At 46.1% G+C, this 26,331-nt stretch overlaps 1 protein-coding gene across 4 annotated transcripts in view; it reads left to right on the forward strand.

Annotated features, from left to right (window-relative positions):
* Positions 1-26,331, forward strand: part of LOC143300857 (inositol 1,4,5-trisphosphate-gated calcium channel ITPR2-like) — a 393,676-nt gene that overhangs the window by 221,293 nt on the left and 146,052 nt on the right. For 3 of the 4 annotated variants that reach the window (XM_076614816.1, XM_076614817.1, XM_076614818.1), the window contains 6 exons: positions 12,964-13,071; positions 13,849-13,994; positions 15,436-15,514; positions 16,832-16,926; positions 17,494-17,619; positions 24,820-24,870. In XM_076614816.1, the coding sequence (XP_076470931.1) occupies positions 12,964-13,071; positions 13,849-13,994; positions 15,436-15,514; positions 16,832-16,926; positions 17,494-17,619; positions 24,820-24,870 (605 nt within the window). Of the gene's footprint in view, positions 1-12,963; positions 13,072-13,848; positions 13,995-15,435; positions 15,515-16,831; positions 16,927-17,493; positions 17,620-19,485; positions 19,516-24,819; positions 24,871-26,331 lie in introns of those variants that run through there. The other variant, XM_076614820.1, reaches the window with a different exon arrangement.

Here is a 26,331-nt window from a genome sequence, read left to right on the forward strand (position 1 = left end):
GGTTCAGACGTTCATCTGCCAATTCACAGCCCCCGAGGGTCTGGGTTCCAATCCCGCTGTCGCCCTTTCTTCCAAAGTAGACTGGAAAATCAAACCGAGCCCCTCGTCATTAGGATGAGATGATGAACCGAGGTCCCGTGTGCAGCACACACTTTGCGCGCTGAAAAAGAACCCGTGGCAACAAAAGTGTTGTCCTCTGGCAGAAGTGTGCAGAAGAAATTGAACTCCACTCCGATAGGTTGAAAGATAGGTATACATGCAGAAATCTACTCTGTTAGGTATACATGCAGAAATCTACTCTGTTAGGTATACATGCAGAAATCTACTCTGTTAGGTATACAAGCACTCAAGGCTTGGCTAAGCGCATTGGGTTATGCTGCTGGTCAGGCATCTACCGTGACGTGATGTAGTGTATAATATGGATTTGCCCGAACGCAGTGACGCCTTCTTGAGAAATTGAAAGAAAAAGGGTGACAAACGATGTATAAGAGCTGATGTTATTGTGGGCGGTGATATGCCAGTTGGTGAATGGGGGTGGATATGGATGGGGGGATGGTGGGGGGTGTGACTCTATGTCGGTGGGAAGGTGGTGGTGGTGGTGGTGGTGGAGGAGGAGGATGTGAACACAGTGTGGAAGGAAGCAGGGCTTTGCCATTTTCAAATTGCGCAACAGTATAATGCTGGTCGCTGTGACACAGAGATCCCCACCCACCCTCCTTACACCCCCCTTGACAAACTCTCTGTCTGTCTGTCTGTCTTTCTGTCCCTCTCTCTCTCTCTCTCTGTCTGTCTGTCTCTCCCTCTCTCTCTCTCTCTGTCTGTCTGTCTCTGTCTTTCTCCCCCCTCTCTCTGACTCTCTCTGTTCCTCTATCTCTCTTACTCTTTCTCTGTCTCTGTCTGTCTCTCTCCCCCCTCTCTCTTTTTCTGTTTCTGTTTCTTTCTCTACCCTTATCTCTCTCTCTTTCTCTCTGTCTGTCTGTCTGTCTGTCTCTCTCTCACTGTGATATTTCAGACACTGATCGTAAACATTGATTAATTTCTTCTGTCCCCGGGGACCATTTTCTGTGCCCCGCCCCTCCCCCCCCCCCACCACATCTCGGGCGGGTTGTGATGGGCTGAACCTTTCTAACTGCAGGTAAGCCTGGTGCAGAGGAATGAAAATAAATAACGTTTCATCTGTGAAGATCACCAAGGCTCTTCCCGCCCCTTCTATTTCAGGCTCCATGTGCATCACGCGATTATAGTTTTTTCCTTTGAACACTGAGAGACATGGGTACACGGGAACTGGGGAGATTTGATGGTCATGTCAGTGGACGTGATGAGAGTTACGTGAATGGGTGAGCTGGGTGGGTTTTTTGATTGTTTTTTCTCTCACAATTTCTGTAAGAGTCATCTGAATGGATTGCCTGTTCGTTCGTCTCAATAAACGAACCATCATGTCCATTCTTTGCTGATGATAGCTTGGAAGTTTGCAGCGTGCCTGTTGAGATGATCATGTATCACAGACAGCGAGGATCTAACATTGAATGGTGAAAGTTCCCACAGCCTTAAACGTCCATCGCGGCAGTGAATTGATATCCTCTGTGTCCAGGGCTGGGCACAGGAAGGCAGTGAGTTCATATCCACTGTGTCCAGGGCTGGGCACAGGAAGGCAGTAAATTCATATCCACTGTGTCAGGGCTGGGCACAGGAATGCAGTGAATTCATATCCACTGTGTCCAGGGCTGGGCATAGGGAAGGCAGTGAATTCATATCCACTGTGTCCAGGGCTGGGTACGGGAAGGCAGTGAATTCATATCCACTGTGTCCAGGGCTGGGCATAGGGAAGGCAGTGAATTCATATCCACTGTGTCCAGGGCTGGGTACAGGAAGGCAGTGAATTCATATCCACTGTGTCCAGGGCTGGGTACAGGAAGGCAGTGAATTCATATCCACTGTGTCCAGGGCTGGGTACGGGAAGGCAGTGAATTCATATCCACTGTGTCCAGGGCTGGGTACGGGAAGGCAGTGAATTCATATCCACTGTGTCCAGGGCTGGGTACGGGAAGGCAGTGAATTCATATCCACTGTGTCCAGGGCTGGGTACGGGAAGGCAGTGAATTCATATCCACTGTGTCCAGGGCTGGGTACGGGAAGGCAGTGAATTCATATCCACTGTGTCCAGGGCTGGGTACAGGAAGGCAGTGAATTCATACCCACAATGTCCAGGGCTGGGTACGGAAAGGCAGTGAATTCATATCCACTGTGTCCAGGGCTGGGTACGGGAAGGCAGTGAATTCATATCCACTGTGTCCAGGGCTGGGTACAGAAAGGCAGTGAATTCATATCCACTGTGTCCAGGGCTGGGTACGGAAAGGCAGTGAATTCATATCCACTGTGTCCAGGGCTGGGTACGGGAAGGCAGTGAATTCATATCCACTGTGTCCAGGGCTGGGTACGGGAAGGCAGTGAATTCATATCCACTGTGTCCAGGGCTGGGTACGGGAAGGCAGTGAATTCATATCCACTGTATCCAGGGCTGGGTACAGGAAGGCAGTGAATTCATATCCACTGTGTCCAGGGCTGGGTACGGGAAGGCAGTGAATTCATATCCACTGTGTCCAGGGCTGGGTACAGGAAGGCAGTGAATTCATATCCACTGTGTCCAGGGCTGGGTACAGGAAGGCAGTGAATTCATACCCACTGTGTCCAGGGCTGGGTACGGAAAGGCAGTGAATTCATATCCACTGTGTCCAGGGCTGGGTACGGAAAGGCAGTGAATTCATATCCACTGTGTCCAGGGCTGGGTACGGAAAGGCAGTGAATTCATATCCACTGTGTCCAGGGCTGGGTACGGGAAGGCAGTGAATTCATATCCACTGTGTCCAGGGCTAGGTACGGGAAGGCAGTGAATTCATATCCACTGTGTCCAGGGCTGGGTTCGGGAAGGCAGTGAATTCATATCCACTGTGTCCAGGGCTGGGCACAGGAAGGCAGTGAATTCATATCCACTGTGTTCAGGGCTCGGCATAGGAATGCATTGAATTCATATCCTCTGTGTCCATGGCTCGGCATAGGAAGGCAGTGAATTCATATCCACTGTGTCCAGGGCTGGGTACAGGAAGGCAGTGAATTCATATCCACTGTGTCCAGGGCTTGACACAGGAAGGCAGTGAATTCATATCCACTATGTCCAGGGCTGGGTACGGGAAGGCAGTGAATTCATATCCACTGTGTCCAGGGCTTGGCACAGGAAGGCAGTGAATTCATATCCACTGTGTCCAGGGCTGGACACAGGAAGGCAGTGAATTCATATCCACTGTGTCCAGGGCTGGGTTCGGGAAGGCAGTGAATTCATATCCACTGTGTCCAGGGCTGGGTACAGGAAGGCAGTGAATTCATATCCACTGTATCCATGGCTCGGCATAGGAAGGCAGTGAATTCATATCCACTGTGTCCATGGCTCGGCATAGGAAGGCAGTGAATTCATATCCACTGTGTCCAGGGCTTGGCATAGGAAGGCAGTGAATTCATATCCACTGTGTCCAGGGCTGGACACGGGAAGGCAGTGAATTCATATCCACTGTGTCCAGGGCTGGGTTCGGGAAGGCAGTGAATTCGTATCCACTGTGTCCAGGGCTGGGTACAGGAAGGCAGTGAATTCATATCCACTGTGTCCAGGGCTCGGCATAGGAAGGCAGTGAATTGATATCCACTGTGTCCATGGCTCGGCATAGGAAGGCAGTGAATTCATATCCACTGTGTCCAGGGCTCGGCATAGGAAGGCAGTGAATTCATATCCACTGTGTCCAGGGCTGGGTACGGGAAGGCAGTGAATTCATATCCACTGTGTCCAGGGCTGGGTACGGGAAGGCAGTGAATTCATATCCACTGTGTCCAGGGCTTGGCATAGGAAGGCAGTGAATTCATATCCACTGTGTCCAGGGCTGGGTACGGGAAGGCAGTGAATTCATATCCACTGTGTCCAGGGCTGGGTACGGGAAGGCAGTGAATTCATATCCACTGTGTCCAGGGCTGGGTACGGGAAGGCAGTGAATTCATATCCACTGTGTCCAGGGCTGGGTACAGGAAGGCAGTGAATTCATATCCACTGTGTCCAGGGCTGGGTACAGGAAGGCAGTGAATTCATATCCACTGTGTCCAGGGCTGGGTTCGGGAAGGCAGTGAATTCATATCCACTGTGTCCAGGGCTGGGTACGGGAAGGCAGTGAATTCATATCCACTGTGTCCAGGGCTGGGTACGGGAAGGCAGTGAATTCATATCCACTGTGTCCAGGGCTGGGTACGGGAAGGCAGTGAATTCATATCCACTGTGTCCAGGGCTGGGTACGGGAAGGCAGTGAATTCATATCCACTGTGTCCAGGGCTGGGTACGGGAAGGCAGTGAATTCATATCCACTGTGTCCAGGGCTGGGTACGGGAAGGCAGTGAATTCATATCCACTGTGTCCAGGGCTGGGTACGGGAAGGCAGTGAATTCATATCCACTGTGTCCAGGGCTGGGTACGGGAAGGCAGTGAATTCATATCCACTGTGTCCAGGGCTGGGTACGGGAAGGCAGTGAATTCATATCCACTGTGTCCAGGGCTGGGTACGGGAAGGCAGTGAATTCATATCCACTGTGTCCAGGGCTGGGCATAGGAAGGCAGTGAATTCATATCCACTGTGTCCAGGGCTGGGTACAGGAAGGCGGGGCCCAGTCCTCCCCTACCCGCCGTTTTATCCTTCCCCAACCGAAGTCGGGTAGCTGTTGACACCTGGGTGGAGTGAGGAAAGTGGGAGTGAAGGTAAAAGTGCCTTTCCCGGGGAAATACAACACCAGGTCGAAACGAGTGAGTCGAACCTTGACCACTGGGCCTTAAGTCCAACGCCTTACCCAATCTGCCACGGCGCTGTCCTGATGGAGTCTCCCGTCGGACCGACGGATGAGTAGGCAGGCAGGCTTATCTGTCGGTGTGTCCTCATATGGGAGAAGAGGCCGATTCTGGATGCGCAGCACTTCCCACAGGTGTTGCAAGTGAACACGTGAAGGTCTAGCTCGTCGTTCCGACATTAGCCTGGTTGCCTGACCAGCACAAGTGACGTTTTTTTTAGTGAAGAGGAGTTGTGCAGTCCCTTCCCTACTCTCTCGCCTACCGACGCTCAGAGTCCCACAGGTGCAGATATTGCCATGTGTAGAACGGCCTCGTCAGGTGCAGGTTTTTTTCTTCGGAGTTCCGTCTCCTAGGAGGACTTCCAGCCAAGGATAAGAGCTCCCCATGCCCTTTGGTCATCCTGTTCCGCCTTCACAGCCGTTGGGAAAGGTTTCCTCCTCCGCCTGGTCCGTCGTTGGGAGACTTCACATGCGGCAGGTAGTACTGGGTTACATGTTACCAGTAGCAATGGGCAATGCCCCTGACCTGACATCGCTGTCCCAGCCAGGGCGTATTTGTCATGAAACCTCTGATCTTGAACTACTTTTGATTGAAACTGTTTTGTGGGATATTCTGTTTGACTTTGATATGTAGAGTTTTGTCGTGAGCTGAAACTTTATTGGTGAAAACTATTTTGTGTCAGGCAATGTACGTACGTCGCAACAATGTAGAGTTTTGCTCATTGTGTGATATTATGTACGACGTTACAATGTAGACTTTTGAATTTGGCCTTTGTCTTTGGTTGTGTTCGAGCTGGTCTGGAGTGAAATTTGACTGATCAGTTTTTACTTGAATGCCCACAATAATTTTGTTTTTGTCGTTTCATAACAGTGCATTGACCTTTGCTTACAGTTAGGCCAACCGTGTGTGTGTGTGTGTGTGTGTGTGTGTGTGTGTGTGTGTGTGTGTGTGTGTTAAAATGAAACAAAAAAGCTAAATTTCTTTATTGTTGGCCCAGTCTCTGGTGTTGACCGTCTGGTCTGTGTATCGGTAATTTTGATACAGCAAAATATGACACGAACATCTCTGTCTCTGTCTGTCTGTCTCTGTCTCTGTCTGTCTGTGTCATTGCATGCAATGACGTACATAATGTAGTATTGTGTAGTGTAGACCCTGTTTGAGGGCGGGGACTGGATGAAAAAAAGTGCGCCAGAGCTTGTGTATTATCCTCGAAAATAAAGAATGTTGTCTTTCTTCTCTCTCTCTGTGTCTCCCCTCTCTCTGTGTCTTTCTCTCTTTGTATGTCTCTCTGTCTGTCTGTCTGTCTGTCTGTCTCCCTCTCTCTGTCTTTTCTATCTGTCTGTGTGTCTGCCTGTTTTTTTGTGTCTGTCTCCCTCTGTCTGCCTGTCTGACTGTCTCTGTCTGTCTGCCTGTCTTTCTCTCTCTCTCTCTATGTATCTCTGTCTATCTGTCTCTCTCTCACTGTCTTTCTCTGTCTATCTCTTTCTGTCTATCTGTCTCTTTCTCTATCTGTCTCTGTTTGTCTCTCTCTGTCTGTCAGTCAGTCTCTGTCTCTCTCTCCATTTACATGTGGCGAGGCTGTCATGCGAAGTGCGGTTTTAGGGAGGGCTCACTAGAACCTGTTTCTGTTCAGAAGAAGGGAAACAGTTCGAATGTGAGATAACTGCTACACAACTCTCCCCCTTTTTTGTAGTTAACGGTTCGACGCGCTTCACTGACGTGGTTATCGTTCTTGTTCCCAACACCGGAACTGAATTCTTAAAATGGAAATGAGGAGATGGCGCATCACGTGGTTGTCGTTCTTGTTCCCAACACCGGAACTGAATGATTTATAGGGAAATGGGGAGACATGCTGACCATGGCTGTTGGTTTAATTTAATGAGAGCAGTGTGAATAAATTGGTGGTGTTTTTGAAGCTTTCCGTCCATCTCTCTGTGGGTTTTTATATTGATTAAATCAGAAACTAAAACTTAACATTCTCTCGTTCTGCCTAAGCTTGTTTTGATTGATCCATTGTGATTCCAATTACGTTTCCTTCTGGGAGGGGGTAGTGATTGGGGGTGGGGGGGGGGGGGGTTGTATGCTCAAACCTCTTCCTTCTGAATGTATGGAGAATGGGGGAAGTGGAAGCGAAAACTGAATTGTTTGTTCTGCGTGCATGTGACAGAGATGTAAGAGCTGGTGGTACTCTGGTGCAATTCTTGGCCGTTCTCCGCCAGCTGAGGCGTGGTGGGGAAAAGGGAGATAATCTCTTCTGTGGGGGCTGGTTGGGAGGGGCGAGTGTAAGTGTGGTGTGGTGATATATGATATGGTATATGACATGGTGTGATATATGATGTATGGTATAATGTGGCATGCATAGTATCATATGATGTGATATGTGATATGGATACTTATATAGCGCCTGTCCTCGGTCAGAAGCCAAGCTCTAAGCGCTTCACAAAATACAAAAGTCACGTGCACAACAGGCTACATGCTCGGGAAGAGCCGACTGACAAATGCCACTGGGCGCTCATAAATCGTTTCCAGTGTGTGTTAGTCAGTCAGGTTTGGAGCCAGGTCAGAGGCTCTTATTCTTATATGCTGACTGTCTGAGTTGCAAGGAGCCCCGTGATAAATCGCTTTCCATTATATAATAATATCCTTCGCTGTTTCCTAAGTTGGCAAGCGTTGGCTTTTCCGGACACACATGCAGTGGGAACAGCTGTGTAATTTAGATCCATGCACATAGGGTCATGAAGGGATCACTGTGTACCCAGCTTCCCCCCTCCCCCCTCCCAGTGAAGAAATCTCCGTCTCTGACAAAGAAGAAACGATTTACCCACTGTCCAGGCTGATTGATTGATGACGAGTCGAAAGGCTGCGAAAGCAATCACGTCTTTCGGTGTGCTCATCATGTAAGGGGAGATAAATGCCCCTTGCTCATTTCGGGATTCCTCTTTAGGACTTCGCTGGCGGTGGCGGTGGTGGATGCTGGATGTAAGGCCCTAATTAGGCAAGGGGGGCGTTTTTTCCGGGGGGAAAGCGACGCTGTGGTTTTGCCCCTTTATTGCTTAACGGCGAGAACAGGAAATAACTGATTTCCGCTCCAACGGTGTTTGGTTTTCGTCCCCGCCTTTGACGGTTTTCCTTTTTTTCGGAATCCTCGTTACACGCCTGAAGTTGGTGGCGTGTGTGTGTGTGTGTGTGTGTGTGCCTGTGTGTGTGTGTGTCTGTGTGTGTGTGTGTGTGTGTGTGTGTGTGTGCAGGTTTAATCTTCCCTCCCCAGCTGCAGGAAGCGTGGTCGGTATTTTTGCGTGCGTTGTGTGGACAAAAGCATTTATAGAGCTGATGTAATTGTTGGCCTGTTGTGCAACTGGCGAGACACGGTAGGGTGGAGTGGGGTGTGAGGGATAATGAGTCTGTGTGTCTGGTGGCAGTGGGTGATGTGGTGGTGATGGTGGTGTGGGCTGTGGGGCGGGGTGGAGGGGGTGGGGTTGAGGGGATTGGGGGTTGATATGGTGTTCAGAGGAAACCGGATTTCTGTTTCCAATTGCTGAGAAGGAAACGGCAGGTTGCAGTGACACAGACACACAGACAGACACACACACACATACAGACAGACAAATAGACACACCCACACCCACCCACCCACCCAAACACCCCCATACCACACCCACACACAGACAACCCCCCACCCCAACCACCACCCCCACACACGCACCCAGACCTACCCACCCACTCACTCTTTCTCTCTCGCACACACACACACACTCCCATCCCCTCCACCCCCCCCCCCACACACACGCACTCAGACCCCCCCCCCCCCCCCACACACACACACACACAAACATACACACACAGACACTCCTCTCCGTTCACATTGTCATTTCAGACACTGGTCATGCACATACATAACTGTCTCCGTCTCGGCGACCATCGTGTGTGTCACCCCAACGGGGCACCCTGTGAAGTGACGGCGCTGGAATCGTTCTGGCTGACTGGCTGACTGGTCTGCAGCCCGCTGCACAACAACATGAGGGAAGAGCGTTCAGCCCTTGACGGAACTGTGACTTTTCACCATGTTTTATCATTCCGGTTTGTCGGGCGCAGTAGCCGAGTGGCTAAAGCGTTGAAGTTTGAATCTGAGGGTCCCAAGTTCGAATCTCGGTAACGGCGCCTGGTGGGTAAAGGGTGGAGATTTTTCCGATCTCCCAAGTCAACATATGTGCAGACTTGTTTGTGTCTGAGCACCCCCTTCGTGTGTATACACAAGCAGAAGGTCAAACACGCAACGTTAAAGATCCTGTAATCCATGTTGGCGTTCGGTGGGTTGTGGAAACAAGAACATACCCAGCAAGCACACCTCCGAAAACGGAGTATGGCTGCCTACATGGCGGGGAGGGTGGGGGGGGGGTTAAAACAGTCATACACGTAAAAGCCCACTCGTGTACATACGAGTGAATGTGGGAGTTGCAGCCCACGAACGAGGAAGAAGAAGAACATTTCCGGTGTGACGCATCCTGGGTGGCGGGCGGCATGCAGGACCTTTTCAGACGATGCCGCCACAAGGGGTCGTCGTTGTTTTGGCCGTTTCTGGAAACTTCTCTTGACTTTGACCTTCTTGGTCGTTGCAGTGGGGGAGAGTTCGGACCATAAAGCGTGCTCGTTTTGACGAAACTTTCCATGTTCTGGGCCTCTAACCTCCCACCCCTCCGCCCCCCCCGTCCCCCTTCCTCTTCCTCTTCCCTCTTCCCCCAGGCATGGGTTACAAGAGAGTGGATGATAGGAGGAGGAGGAAGAAAGAAGGAAATTTGTTTAATGTCCCGTCACGTACACTGGTGATTGCAGGCATTTTGTGTGAAGGGAGATCGTAAAAGAAATTGTGAACGATGTGGTTTTTTGTTTGTTTTTTTAACCTGTGTTTGGTTCTCTCTCTCACTCAGCACCACCACCACCACCCCCCCCCCCCCAACTAAAGCAACTGGTCGTAAGTGTAACGGTTTCCCTGCGAACTCAAGTTATGTTGCGGAGAAGTGGGGGGGGGGGGGGGGGGGGGGGGGCGGACGAAGGAGTGGTGGTGGTTGAGTTGGTGGTGGTGGTATTTGCAAAAAGAAAAGTCTTTTCTTTCCAATCTGAATGAGGGGTGATGTGAAGTTGGTGGAAGGGAGTTTAGTTCTGTCGTTACGGGGTCCATTGTGAGGGAGGGGGGCGGGGAAGAGAGGTTTGGAAGGAAGTGGTGTAATTTTCTCTGGTATGCTTTCTCCCTCATTCCGCCCCGCCCCCCCCCCCCCCCCCCCCCAACTATCCCCCGTTTCTTACTCCTTCCGTGTTTGTTTGTCTCTATCTGACTTGTCTGTCTGTCTGTCTCTCTTTCTCTCTCTCACGCTTTCTCTCTCTCATTATGTCTCTGTCGTTTAGGACTGAATGTAAAAAAAAAAACCAAACAAACAACAACAACAACAAAAACCCTCATGCATGCTTATTTCACTTCCCTCAATAAAAAAAAAAAGAAGAAAAAAATTCGTTCGTCCGTTCTCTCCCCTCCACCCCGATCAGATTTATCCACCCCGTCCTTTCTCTGTCCCATACACCCCCTCACATACACCCACCATCTCTCTCTCTTTCCCCACGCCACACACCGTCTCTCTCTCTCTCTCTCTCTCTCTCTCTCTCTTTCCCCCACGCCACACACCGTCTCTCTCTCTCTCTCTCTCTCTCTCTCTCTCTCTCTCTCTCCCCACGCCACACACCGTCTCTCTCTCTCTCTCTCTCCACGCCACTCACAATCTCTCTCTCTCTCTCTCTCTCTCTCTCTCTCTCTTTCCCCCACGCCACACACCCTCTCTCTCTCTCTCTCTCTCCACGCCACTCACAATCTCTCTCTCTCTCTCTCTCCCCCCTACCCCCCTACCCCCCACGCCACACACCATCTCTCTCTCCCCCCTCCCACGCCACACTTCGTCTCTCTCTCTCTCTCTCTCTCTCTCTCTCTCTTTCCCCACACCACACACCATCTCTCTCTCTCTCTCTCTCTCTCTCTCTCTTTCCCCACGTCACACACCATCGCTCTCTTTCTCTCTCTCTCTCTTTTCTTTTGCTACCATCCCTCTCTTTCTCTCTGATAGCCCCAGTTATTTTCCTGTGTCTCACAAAGTCCAGACACATAATCCATAAACTTCAAAACAGCGTTCGGGGCTGACTGGTTTTGATGCATTCCAATCCTGTCTCGCATCTTAGGTCGTTCGCTTTCATTGCATGTTGTTGTTGTTTGTTTGGTATTCTTTTGAGATGGCCTTTTTCTCACGTCACTGTAAATGATTTTAGTTTGTTTTTGTTTTTTGTTTTATGTATTTGTTTACTTGCCTTGTGTCTTTCATATTGGGTTGGTTGGTTTTTGTCATTATTGTTGTTTTGAAGGCGTGCTCATATATTGGTAGCCGTGTCCCGGTATGACTTTTAAATCAGTATTTTTTTTTCCCAATCAGCATAGTGACTCGTCATTGTGTCGTGAGTTATAGTGTCCCGAGTTTGGTTTTCGTTTTGCGTCATATTATTCTGTTTCGTTTTATCATGTCACGTTGCCCGGAAGTACGCTCTGTCTTTGTTGTACAGTATTTCACCGTCACTTATGCTGTATTGCATACACGTGTTCCTTATACTTATTTTGTGACAGTTTCAGTTTCTCAAGAAGGCATCACTGCTGTCGGGACAAATGTATATACGCTGTACTACAACTGCTAGGCCGATTCCTGACCAGCAGCATAACCCAAAGCGCTATTCAGACCTTGGGCCCATGCTATATCTTTATGTCACTAACAGAGTGAATTTCTTTTACAGACAAACCCTTATGTTACCATGGGTTCTTTTACAGAGCAGCAATTGCGTGCTGTACACGGGTAATAGGTTTGTGGCCCCACCCGAATGACAGGACGCTCAGTTTGGCTTTTCCTGTCAAACTAGGGAGAAAGGGCGAGAGCGGGAATGGAACCCAGATCCTCACGGACACTGTGTTTGGCAGATGAGCGTCGCAACCAGTCTGCCACCTTCGTCCTCCTCTTTGAAGTGACAGGCATCAACATCCATCCAGCTTCACTATTCCGTGCGCTAAGTGCGTGCTGCACACGGGACCTCGGTTTATCGTCTCATCCCAATGACTAGCGTCCAGACCACCACTCCAGGTCTAGTGGAGGGGGAGAAAATATCGGCGGCTGAGCCGTGATTCGAACCAGCACGCTCAGTTTCTCTCGCTTCCAAGGCGGACGCGTTACCTGTAGGCCATCACTCCAGTGAGCTTGATATCAGGCGCAAAGAGCTGAAGGCTAGCTCCATGAAGATCCTGTCTGGCAGTTTCCCTGGACATATCAGGCGCAAAGAGCTGAAGGCTAGCTCCATGAAGATCCGGTGTGGCAGTGTTTCCCTGCACACCCTTTACCCCGCTTCCTGAGGAAAGGAGCAAGGTGGCACAGTGGTTAAGACGCATGCCTGCAAATACAGGGTCTGTGTTCGAATCCCTGTCTCACCTTCCCTCCCAGCTGTGACAGGAACGTCACACTGAGCGTCTGGTCATTCAGATCAGACGATAAACCCAGGCCTCACGAACAGCACGCAGTTGGCACTGAACTGAGAACAGTGAATCTTTAATTAAAAAAAACAACAACCCCGCAAGGGGCACATGGATATAAAAAGACACACACAATCATATCATTACAGAAAAATGCAAAGAGCAGCACAGGCGCCAAAGACACACACAGAGAGAGAGAGAGAGAGAGAGAGAGAGAGAGAGAAGAAAAAAAGAAAAAGAAGAAAGATTACGTAAGACAATGAACAGTCAGTCAGTCCTGTTTTGGCGCACTGATGAAGAACCCATGGTTAGATGATTGCTTCCTCCCGGGAAAACCCCTGTAGAAGAAATGAATCCACTCTGATGGGTACTCACATATATGTGCACACACTCAAGGCCTGACGAGCACACTGGGTTACGCTGCTGGCCAGGCGTCTGTGCTTGGCAGATGTGGTGCAGCGCATGTGGATTTACCCGTCCGAACGCTGTGACGTCTCCTTGAGCAACTGAACTGAACTGAACTGAACTAACTGATCCGCTGTTACAGTTCACTTCCGAATACGAGTGATGGACCAGCACAAGCCACGCACGCTGTCCCCGCCATCCTCAGGAAACACCTTCTGGCAGATAGAGGCTGAGAACGGCATTCTGTATGGTGAGCGTCGTTTGTCTGGCACTGCGCCACCCCTTAGTTTGCTGTTGTCACGGAGAGTGGATGTAGCAGCTCGGGTAAGACACACTCTCCACTGTCGTCAGATCTTTGTCCAGGGAACTGGGACAGCAGTTGTGGGGAAGGGAAAAGGTTGTGGGTGGATTTACATTTCCATGTTTTGAGTTTTGTGGTGTGGTTCTGTGTCGTGCAGTGGTGCGTGCGTGCGAGTGTGTGTGTGTGTGTGTGTGTGTGTGTGTGTGTTTGAGCGAGGCACAGAGAGAAAGAGACAGACAGACAGACAGACAGATCACTGAACTGAAATGTTCAATGTCATTAGCTGTAAAGCTCTAGTGACATAGTAGCTACTCATCAGAACAAAATGGTCCCAAACAGATAAAATGGAACAGAAAGGAAACAACAACAATCAAACAACAGAATTGAAACAACATAAACTAATAAGAGATTTGCGACACTTTGGCACTTTGTCATTAGCTGAAAGTACCTGTGGCAGGGAATGTGCCTGTTTTCCTCAGTCAAGGTTTGGACAGTACACAGAAAACAAAGTACATGTAAATCATAAAATAATAAATATTTACGCATGTAATATCGACACACAACATATCAATACAAACACATACTAAAGAACATATAAATCAGACAGACAGACAGACAGACAGACAGACGGACAGAGAGGAAGGGGAGACAGGACGTCATCAGGTTGTGACGTTAAGTGTTTCAACACAATCACCGTGCCTCGCACCTTGCACTGCCCTCCTCCAGGGGACATCATCCGCTGGGAGCAGCAGGTGCGTCTACGTCACATGACGACCCGCAAGTACCTGTGCATCGACGAGAAGCATGACATCATGCTGACTGACGACAACGAGGACCCCAAGACCGTCTTCCGTCTGCACTCCGTCCTCAGCGTATGTCCTGCTGCTGCTGCTACCACTATTACTACTACTACTACTACTACTACTACTACTAACAATAAAGATGAGAACAACAACAGTAACAATAATGACAACAATAATAATAGCAATGATGATTATGATGATGATGATACTACTATTACTACTACTACTAGCAATACAGATAACAACATCAATAATAATAATGATAATAATAATAATAATAATGATGATGATGATGATGATGATACTAATGCTACTACTAATGCTACTGCTGCTACTACTACCACTACTCCTGCTGCTGCTACTACTACTACTGCTGCTACTAGTACTACTGCTGCTGCTGCTACTACTACTACAACTACTACTACTACCAATAAAGACAATGATAATAATAATAATAATAATAATAATGATGATGATGATGATACTACTACTACTACTACTGGTGCTGCTCCTACTGCTACAACTAGTACTACTACTACTACTACTAATGGTGATGCTGATGATGATAATGATGATTATGATTATCATTATCATATTAATCATAATAATCATTCTCCTTATCAGAAGAGGAAGAATGTGATGATGATGATGATTACGATGCTGATAATATTGAAAAAAAAAAAAGAATTAAAGAAAATATTCACAAGAATAATAATGACAGTAACAATAACACACTCATCGTCATCAGAAGAAGGTGATCATGACTATGATGATGATATTGATGATAGTAATAAGAATTACAGTAACAATAATATAACAATGACAATGACAGTAGTAATGATAAGAAGATGAAGAAGAGGGAAGGGTAGAGGGAAGAGGGAGGGAGGGAGCAACACCACCACCACCAACAACAACGATGATGATAATATCAATGCATAACTTTTACATGGTGCGATTTCCAGCACAAATACAGCTGAATGCACCGAACATGATCCAGTTTTTAAAAAAAAAGAAAAAAAAAGATGACATGTTTTCATGACACCAATACCATCCAAAGATCATCAATCAATCAATCACTTTATTGTCTGAACCAGAGTGCAGAAATTCGCCTTGAGGCTAGTCGTAGATAAATATTTTAAGAGAAATTAACTTTTAAAAAATGGAGACATTCATTCCATCATGAAATCAGAACACTCACACGAACCATGCGGGAAATAGTTGTGGGGTGTTGGACGGAATGGCATTGCACTTTCAGCATCACAATACATTGGTCAACAATATAACACAACATTGAATGATCGACATACAGATACATTAGTTAAAAAGTCTTTATCTTAAGATTAAACTGGATTATATATATATATATATATATATTTATGTACACACACACACACACACACACACACACACACACACACACACACACACATATATATATATATATATATATATATATATATATATATATATCGTTTTAAATGATGGACAGCCTCTTTCCTTTCACTGACAGGAGCGTGACGAAATCCACTTTGAGAGCTACGCCAGAATCGAACACGTGCTGACTGGGTTTTGGCTACACGCCCTCAAAGGTGAGCACAGATTTGATACGTTTTGACAGGAAGGTCTGTGATGAAAACTGTGCTGGAGTCTGTGTACTGTGTGCGATGTCTTTTTAACAAGCGTAGAAGTCTATAGTGCAGTGTTACTTCTGTGCGTTTTCGTTTCTCTCGCGTCCCGAACGAATCTTTTATTCGACGTACATTCAATGTGTTAATGGTTACTTGACTTCGGTTGGGGAGGATTTAAAACGGCGGAAGGAGAGGACTGGGCCCCGCCTCCCTCTGCCGAGCCCTAGACACAGTGGGTAGGAATTTACAGCCCTGACGATCTGACTCTTTAATTAATTTGAAGGTGGATTCTACGATACGTGTTATTTCTGACGAGTCTGCGTTGCATCAAAGACGCACGACATTTTTCGCTTGAGTAAGTCGGTCCCACAAGTTAGGATACCAAAATAGTGAAATGACCTTTTAGACCATTTACTTTCTATTGTCTTTCCCTTCACTATTGTTCTCAAGGTACTTGCGTATTTGTTTGTTTTGTCATTTTCATATTTTTGTGTTGACGTTCTACACTGTGGAGTGGAGTGATGGCCTAGAGGTAACGCGTCCGGCCCAGGAAGCGAGAGAATCTGAGCGCGCTGGTTCGAATCACGGCTCAGCCGCCGATATTTTCTCCCCCTCCACCAGACCTTGAGTGGTGGTCTGGACGCTAGTCATTCGGATGAGACGATAAACCGAGGTCCCGTGTGCAGCATGCACTTAGCGCACGTAAAAGAACCTACGGCAATAAAAGGGTTGTTCCTGGCCAAATTCTGTAGAAAAATCCACTTCGATATGAAAAATAAATGAAACTGCACTCAGGAAAAAATACGAAAAAAGGGTGGCGCTGTAGTGTAGCGACGCGGTCTCCCGGGGGAGAGCAGCCCGAAATTCACACAGCTACATAGAAAGTGAAATATACACGTCTGTTTGTTCATGACAAAGAATAAGTCATCTTTATTGAAACTGTCTATATTCATACAAAAATGCAACATTTTTGAAAAATGACTGTTCTACTTGGCTAGGTTTCAGTACAGTTTTGGTTGATTATTGTTCGTGCAGTTTGTGTCATTTGAAAATAGATGTTTTTTTTGTATGTGTTGAGATGATACTCTAAAACACAGCATTGTTTCATTGACTTAGTGACAAGTCCGTCGTGTTGTGTGTAACATTAAGACATGCATTGTCGCCATGTGTTTGCATTGTGCCCATTTTGTTGTCTTGTTTTGTTTCTTCACGTGCCCCCCTGGGGAATGTTTGGAATCCAAATCTCCTCACTCTCTTGTCCTGCTGTCCCCTCCCCAGACGAGGACTACATCCGCAAACAGTTCCGCTCCATCGACGACTCCCAGGACCAGAGTATGAGGGGCCTCAGGTGGGACGGGGCACAGGTCAGACAGGTGAGACACTGTTCGCATGGCCGTCTGGTTTTGGGGTCTTTTCTTTTCTTTTGGGGCTCCCCCTCAACTCAGGATGATGATGATGATGATGATGATGCACGAGACGATGGAGGAGGAGGAGGAGGCGGCTGCTGCTGTTGTTATCACTGTTTCTGCTGCTACTGATGATGATGATAACAACGATTATGGTGACGATGACGACGACAACGAAGACGACGACGACGACTATAACGACGACGATGATGATGATGACGACGACGATGATGATGATGACGATAACGATGATGACGATGACGATAACGATGATGATGACGGCAATAATGGTGATGATAATGGTGGTGGTGATGATAACGACGACGATGATGATAATGATGATGATGACGGCAATAATGATGATGATAATGGTGGTGGTGATGATAACAACGACGATGATGATAATGATGATGATGACGGCAATAATGATGACGATAATGGTGGTGGTGATGATAACGACGACGATGATGATAATGATGATGATGACGGCAATAATGATGACGATAATGGTGGTGGTGATGACGATGCGGGCAGGTGGCGGCCAGCGGGGAGAGCATGTACGACGACGCCTTCACGATCCAGCACGTGGAGAAGCAGTACGTGGATGACTTCAACTATGTGGCGGGGATGGTGCCCTTCCTGCTCAACCTTATCAAGGATGTGAGTCTCCTTGTGGTGTGGTGTTGGTGTTGGTATGCGCTGTGTCCTTTTCCCCGTTCGTTTCTTCCTTCCTTCCCTCCTCCCAGCCTTCCTTCCTTCCTTCCTCCCTTCCTCCCTCCCTCCCTTCCTTCCCTCCTCCCCCCTCCTTCCTTCCTCCCATCCTTCCCTCCTCCCCCCCTCCATCCTTCCCCCCTCCTTCCCTCCTTCCCTCCTTCCTTTCTTCCTTCCTTCCTTCCTTCCTTCAGGTGCCCTCCCTGCTCACCCTCATCAAGAACGGGAGTCACTGCCTGTTTTGGTGGTGTGGTGTGGTGTGGTGTGTGTTCTTTTCCGCTCGTTTCGTTTCTTCCTTTCTTCCGTTCGTTCCTTCGTTCATTCCTTCCTTCGTTCGTTCGTTCGCTCCTTCCTCCATTCCTTCCTTCCTTCCTTCCTTCAGGTGCCCTTCCTGCTTAACCTCATCAAGAACACGAGTCACTGCCTGTTTTGGTGGTGTGGTGTGGTGTGGTGTGGTGTGGTGTACGCTGTGTGTTCTTTTCCTGTTCGTTCCTGCGTTCCCTTCCTTCCTTCATTTGTTCGTTTGTTACTTTGTTAGTTCCTTCTTTCTTTCGTTCGTGCATTACGTCATCAATTTGTTTGTTTTATCGTTCGTGCATTACGTCATTCGTTCTTTTTTCTTTTCATTCGTGCATTACGTCATTTGTTTCTTCGTTCGTGCATTACGTAATTCATTCTGTTGTTTTGTTTTTTTTCATTCGTGCATTACGTAATCCATTCGTTTGTTTCTTCGTTCGTGCATTACGTCATTCATTTGTGTGTTTATTTGTGCATCACTATGTTCATTGGTTTCTTTCTTTCATGTATTCATTCGCTCGTTCATTCATTCATTCATTCTCATTCATTCGTTCGTTTTGTTCGTTCATCTTTTTTTTCCTTTCGTTTCGACACGCAGACCATGTTTGGGCGTTCGTTCCAACGTTCAGTTCAGCAGCGTCCAGGTATATGATATAAAGACACAGTGTGTTGTGTGGCGCGTGTCTCTGTCTGAGCGATGAAAGGCGGTTGGTGCTGGTTACATCAAGGGCGGGACGGACAGCAGGTTTTTCTGTGGTCTTTGCTGATGACTATCAGGAGGTATTGCTGATTCTTTCTCCTTGAGACGGAAACAGTTGTGTTTGTTGTTGTTCTTTTGAGGAGTGTTTTTGGTTTCATTGTTGTTAGCCGCACAAAAAAACCGACTTTGCAGTCAGAATCAAATTTCGCCATAATGCTTCTTGTTTTTCACTTTCAGCCAGTGTTGCAATAATCATTGTTTATAATGTCCTCCCTCCCCTTCCTCTCTCTCTCTCTCTCTCTCCCTTCCTGGTTGTGTGTGTGTGTGTCTGTCTGTCTGTCTGTCTCTGACTGTTTTTGTCTTTTTCTCACTGCTTCTGTCTCTGTCTCTGCCTGTCTGTCTCTGTCTCTCTCGACCGAACAGAGGGTGATGATTGGATGAAAAAAACCTCATCGAGTGTGAGGGGAGGGGGAGGGGGGGCATTGTGTGTGTGTGTGTGTGTGTGTGTGTGTGCGTGCGTGCGTGCGTGCGTGCGTTCGTGCATGCATGCGTGCGAGAAGTGATGATTGAGACATGTGTGCAGTATTGAAATATTTTTTCCCTTCAAAATGAAGTGAATATATTGTTTTAAAATCAGTCTCAGTGGAACAAGTACCTCCAGATCTGTTGTGTTTTCTGTACACTGACAAATGATGGCAATGCCATGAGATGATAACATAGTATACCATCTACACCTTTAAAGTGAAGGTGGATTGCACTGTCAGTGTAAGAACAACAGATTACTCTATCTTTCTATTCTTCTATTCATTCAGTTCGAAGATCCAGACGCCTTTTTATCCGACAGCGCCGTGAGTTGTGGATGATCAATTATTGATTATTGATTAATAATTTTTTGGCTGGTTTATTGATTACGGTGTTAATTGTTTTATTGATTAAGAAAACAAATAACACCACCAATTGGTTCTTTGAGTTATGTGTCTAATTTGGAAGACACACATTCCCCACTACCTCATTTTGACTGGAGTGGTGAACTTGTTTTTGTGACGTGTTTTGCAATTTGTTGGAATTGGAATGGATTCGTTTTGTGAGTGTCAGTTACAGCTGCAGTTTGTGTGAATTTCACTGCAGTTTTTTGCGAGTTATTTTGAAGTTTTTCTTAGCAGTATATTATACCACTTTTTTCAAAACTGTATTGCAGTATGTTATACTAACATTTTTGCTTGCTTCGTATTATGGTTTATGGACTTTCCTCCTCCTCCTCCCCAAGTCTGTGGATGAGTGTGAATTGTTTTGTGGTTTTCGTTGCAGTTTGGAAATGTCTTGTTGTTATCTTGTTATACGATCATACAACCCTGTCGTCGGTTTTGGTTATCTGAGCTATAAACACACACACACACACACACACACACACACACACACACACACACACACACACACACACACGCACCCACACGACCACGCTCACACTCACACTCACACACAGACACAGACACACACACACAGACACACACACAGACACACACAGACACAGACACACACACACACACACACACACACTAACAAAGTACACGAACAAGTCATTTGTTTTGATTTACGTAACCTATCATAACGGCGATGATTTCCACATTTTAGATTTGTTTTGTGTTTGTTGTTGGTGTTTGTGTTGGAAAAATCACTTTGGTCTTTGTGTGGGTGGGTTTTTTTTTTGTTTTGTTTTTGTTTTTTTTACCCTTCGTTGCATCTTGCTTCATATTTAAAGCTTGATATAATAATATTCAGTTAGGTGTCGTTTTGCAAACTACTTGATTAGGTGTCTTTTCTTCATTTCACGCATATCTGTATCTACGATTTTTGTGTGGACAGATGTTTTTATCATTATGTAAGTGATTAGTATCAGGTATTGGTTTTGAGTTATAAATGTTGAATCTCCTGATGAAAGCTGTTGATAAAAGCTGACGTAGTGAATAATGTAGACACGAACACAAATATTGGGAAATATTGTTATCACTACCGGCTGAAATTGTTACAGCAAAAGGGCAGCATTAGATGCATGTGTGTTATTGGTGTGTTGAATAGAGATTGTGTGTGTGTGTGTGTGTGTGTGTGTGGCTATGTGTGTGTGTGAGTCCGTCGGTGAGTGTGCACGTGTGTTTATTTGTTTTTGTGCGTGCCTGTGTAAATGTGTGTTTGTATTCCTCTCTCTCTCTCTGTGTGTGTGTGTGTGTGTGTGCGTGCGTGCGTGCGTGCATGCGTGCGTGTATGTGTGTGTGTATGTATGCGTATGTGTGTGTGTGTGTGTGCCCGCGCGTGTGTGCGTGCATACGTACGTGTGTGTGTTTGCGCACGCATGTATTTTTGTGTCGACCAACACAAACAACAAGTACGTTACACCAAATAGAGAGAGCTGAAAGCGTTGGTTGCAATGGATAGGCCAGGGGCTAGGCTGAACAATAGAGGGAAAAGGAGAATTCAGTAAGGGGCCAGGGGCTAGGCTGAGCAATAGAGGGAAAGGGAGACTTGAGTAAGGGGCCAGGGGCTAGGCTGAACAATAGAGGGAAAGGGAGACTTGAGTAAGGGGCCAGGGGCTAGGCTGAACAATAGAGGGAAAGGGAGACTTCAGTAAGGGGCCAGTGGCTAGGCTGAACAATAGAGGGAAAGGGAGACTTCAGTAAGGGGGTTAACCAAGCATGGAACTCAATCAGGGGGACACCGCGCAGAAACGCTTTCATGCTCCTAAAACTGGCCCCTCTCCTCCAAAAATAGAGAAAAGATATGGTAGAAAGAATGTTTTAGCAAAGAAAAAGGAAGGAATAGAAAATTGTAAAAAAAAAAAGAAAAAAAAAAGAAAAAAAGAAAAATCCGCTCTTCTGTCCAGTATAGAAAATAAAAGGAGGAAAGGATAAAAAACAAAAAGCAATAACAAAACAAAAAACAACAACGACGAAAACAAAAAGAAATAGAAGAAAACAACAACATACCACCACCAACACCACCAACAACAGAAAGGAAATAGGGAAAAATAAAACTGTGATTTGATCTTCTCCAGTTTGGAAAACAAAAGGAAGATTATTATGATTAGAAAAGAAGCTGACAAAAAAAAAAAAAAAAAAAAAAAAAAGAAGTAAAAAGACAGAAATAGAAAGGACGTTATGCTGATGAGAACTGTTCCACTTTTCTCCACTTACGAAACAGAAATGGAAAAGATAGAAAGATATAAGAGAGAGAGAGAGAGAGAGGAGAAGGAATGATAAAAGAAAAGAGAAAGACATAGACAGCAGAAAATGCAAGTACTGAAGAAATGATGAGAAAGGACTAAGTGCTAATGAAAACTTCTCCAATATTCTCAACTTGGAAAACAGAAATGGAAAGAAAATATTATTTCTAAAAATTAAAAAGAGAGAAAAGAAATGATAAAGAGAGAGAGAAACAGGAAAGGATTTTATGCTGACGAAAACTGTTGAAGCAGACAAATGGGACCCACGCCCATTGGGTTGTTGGGAACTGGGTGGCTAGAATGCAAAGGAGAAGGGGATGTTGCAATGTTTTACCCAGAGGAGAAGGGGGGAAGGGTTAGTGTGGTGTGGTGTTCTATAGTCTGGTGTGGTGTGTTATAGTGTGGTGTGGTGTGTTATAGTGTGGTGTGGTGGGTTATAGTCTGGTGTGGTGTTTTATAGTGTGGTGTGGTGTTTTATAGTGTGGTGTGGTGTGTTATATGTTATGGTGTGTTATGATGCAGTGTGTTGTGGTGTACTATAGTGTGGTGTGGTGTGTTATAGTGTGGTGTGGTGTGTTATAGTCTGGTGTGGTGTTTTATAGTGTGGTGTGGTGTTTTATAGTGTGGTGTGGTGTGTTATATGTTATGGTGTGTTATGATGCAGTGTGTTGTGGTGTACTATAGTGTGGGGTGGTGTGTTATAGTGTGGTGTGGTGTGTTATAGTCTGGTGTGGTGTTTTATAGTGTGGTGTGGTGTTTTATAGTGTGGTGTGGTGTGTTATATGTTATGGTGTGTTATGATGCAGTGTGTTGTGGTGTACTATAGTGTGGTGTGGTGTGTTATAGTGTGGTGTGGTGTTTTATAGTGTGGTGTGGTGTGTTATATGTTATGGTGTGTTATGATGCAGTGTGTTGTGGTGTACTATAGTGTGGGGTGGTGTGTTGTGGTGTGTTATAGTGTGGTGTGGTGTGTTATATGTTATGGTGTGTTATGATGCAGTGTGTTGTGGTGTACTATAGTGTGGTGTGGTGTGTTATAGTGTGGTGTGGTGTGTTATAGTGTGGTGTGGTGTTTTATAGTGTGGTGTGGTGTGTTATATGTTATGGTGTGTTATGATGCAGTGTGTTGTGGTGTACTATAGTGTGGGGTGGTGTGTTGTGGTGTGTTATAGTGTGGTGTGGTGTGTTATGGTGTGGTGTGGTGTGTTATAGTGTGGTGTGGTGTGGTGTGTTGTGGTGTGGTGTGGTGTGTTACTGTGTGTAGTGGTGTGTTATAGTGTGGTGTGATGTGTTATAGTGTGGTGTGGTATGTTATGGTGTGTTGCGGTGTGTTATTATGTAGTGTGTTGTGTTATGGTGTGTTATAGTGTGGTGTGGTGTGTTGTGGTGTGGTGTGGTGTGTTACTGTGTGTAGTGGTGTGTTATAGTGTGGTGTGATGTGTTATAGTGTGGTGTGGTGTGTTATGGTGTGGTGTTATAGTGTGGTGTGGTGTGTTATAGTGTGGTGTGGTGCGTTATGATGTAGTATGGTGTTTCATAGTGTAGTGTGGTGTGTTGTGGTGTGTTATAGTGTGGTGTGGTGTGGTGTGTTATAGCGTGGCGTGGTGTGTTATAGTGTGGCGTGGTGTGGTGTGGTGTGTTATAGTGTGGCGTGGTGTGGTGTGGTGTGTTATAGTGTGGCATGGTGTGTTATAGTGTGGTGTGGTATGTCATGGTGTGGTGTGGTGTGTTATAGTGTGGCGTGGTGTGGTGTGGTGTGTTATAGTGTGGCGTGGTGTGGTGTGGTGTGTTATAGTGTGGTGTGGTGTGTTATAGTGTGGTGTGGTATGTCATGGTGTGGTGTGGTGTGTTATAGTGTGGCGTTGTGTGGTGTGTTATAGTGTGGCGTGGTGTGGTGTGGTGTGTTATAGTGTGGCGTGGTGTGGTGTGGTGTGTTATAGTGTGGCGTGGTGTGGTGTGGTGTGTTATAGTGTGGTGTGGTGCGATGCTGCTGCTGCTCATGCTGATGATGATGGTGATGATGATGATGATGATGATTGAAACAATAATGAAGCAATGCATCGTTCTCTTTTTCTTATATTCGAGCATGAGCTTTGTGTGTCTTTCTATCTTTATTTCGACATAATAAAAATGTATGTTATTCGAAATGTTTGTGTACTAACAATATTTAAAGTTAGATTAGCATTATTGATATGAAATGAAACTTTTATCAGCATCTCTTAGCGTGTGTCTGTCATTTCCTTTCTGCTTGCTTATATGTCTCTGTCTCTCTCCCTGTTCATCTCTCTGTCTCTCTTTCTCTTTCACACTCTCTCTCTCTCTTTGCCTTAATGACTGCTGCTCTCTTTCTTACCCTTATCACTCTCTCTCTCTCTTTGCCTAAATAACAAACTGCTAATATCTTCCATACCCTCCTCTCTCTCAATCTCTCTATCTGTCTGTCTATCTGTCTATCAATCTGTCTATTGATCTCTGTCTCTGGCTCTCTATGACTCTCCTACTTCAACTAGAAATTAGAAATATAACGACACGGGCTAGTTAACTATGTGTCCGCTAGGTGAGGCTTTCAGATGCTGTAGTCAGCTCAATTTGGATTGAAAAGAGAGAGGGGGGGTGGCGGAGAGGGGGGGAGAGGGAGAGAGAGATTGTCAGTGTTGTCGGTATTATTATTATGATGACAATTATCATTATGCTATATCATTACATGCAGTAGCAGCAGCAGCAGCAGCAGCAGTTGTAAGTAGGAGTAGGAGTAATAGTAGTAGTAGTAGTGGTAGTAGTACTGGTAGTAGTAATAATGGAGTCTCCCGTCGGACCGACGGATGAGTAGGCAGGCAGGCTTATTTGTAGTAGTAGTGGTAGTAATAGTAGTAGTAGTATCAGTACTATGAGCATTATCGTTATCATCATCATCATCACCCTCTTCACTTTGTTGCAGAGAGAAGAGGGGCTGTTCCTGAACGCCAAAAAGACCCACACAACACTGACGGTGAGTGGAAAAGCTTCCATTAGCAATACTTGTATCGACGACCAACAAAACGAATGAATATCACACATGTAGATGTGCTTTCGGTGATGGGAATTCGGATTGTGTGTGTGTGTGTGTGTGTGTGTGTGTGTGTGTGTGTACGGTAGGGTTCTATTACAAAGTCTTTGGGAACGGCATTTTTCAAGTAGAATTTCAAAACATTGCAAATAACACGAAGCAGACACCAGTATTAACTGTGTTATTCCTGTGTTCATATCTACCCGGTGTGTGTGTGTGTGTGTGTGTGTGTGTGCGCGCCGTCTAGCGGGCGCTCGTGCGTGTGTGTATGTGCGTGCATACGTGCGTGCTCGTGTGTGCGTCTGTCTCTGTGTGTGCGTTAATGTGTATGTGTGTGTGTGTGTGTGTGTGTTCTTGCATGCGCGCATGTGTGTGTGTGTGTGTGTGTGTGTGTACGTGCGTCGACGTGTGTGTGTCTGTATCTATGTCTGTGTCTGTGTGATTTGACTGACAACTATGCGCACTAGGCGCACACACACACACACACACACACACACACACACACACACACACACACACATACACACACAGAAAGAAAAAGAGAAAGAGAGAAGTGAATGCTGTGAAAACAGTGGCAAAGCGAAATGAGATGAAACAAGGCAAGACAACAGTTGAAATAAGGCTTATAGCATTCAAAAGAAAAAAAAATAGAGAGAGAGAGAGGGGGAGAGAGAGAGAGAAGGCAGCCAAGAGGGAGTGAGCGCATCAAGATGACATCAAGATGACATCAAGATCAACAGACACAAGTGACTTCAAAGTGAAGATAAACAAAATGGGGTGGGTAGGAGATGGGGGGTGGGAGCTAGGAGGGGGTGGGGGATGGGGCGGGGGTGTCTTTCCATCAGAAATTCCAGACACTTTTCTCTATCTTTACAATCGACCATTATTCTCTCTCTCTCTCTCTCTCTCTCTCTCTCTCTCTCTCTCTCTCTCTCCTCTCTCTCCTCTCTCTCTCTCTCTCCCTCTCTCTCTCTCCCTCTCTCTCTCTCTCGTTCTCATATGGACTGGAATATGTAAGTCTCTTGTAAATGAATTTAGATAGATAAATGTATGGGTGAATAAAAAACACAATAAAACTGTAAATAAATAAATAAATGAATAAATAAATAAATAGATAAATGAATAAACAAACAGAAGAATAAATCAATAAACGAATAACTAGATAAGTAAATAGATAAAACAACAACATAAAGAAACAAATAAGAAATAAAAAAATTTTTAAAGCAAAAACAAAAAAAAAGAAGAAGAAGAAAAAAACAAAAAAACACTCCCCCCCCACCCCCACCCCCGGCAGGACAGACATTTTCGCCATCGTCTACAGTTTTGTGTGTGTGTGCAGTCAAATCTTTATTCTCAAACTATACTGAATCTACAACTGCAAGCAAGCAAGTGGATAATTACGTG

Source organism: Babylonia areolata, chromosome 26 (assembly GCF_041734735.1).
Source record: "Babylonia areolata isolate BAREFJ2019XMU chromosome 26, ASM4173473v1, whole genome shotgun sequence".
In the NCBI taxonomy this organism is placed as follows: domain Eukaryota; kingdom Metazoa; phylum Mollusca; class Gastropoda; order Neogastropoda; family Buccinidae; genus Babylonia; species Babylonia areolata.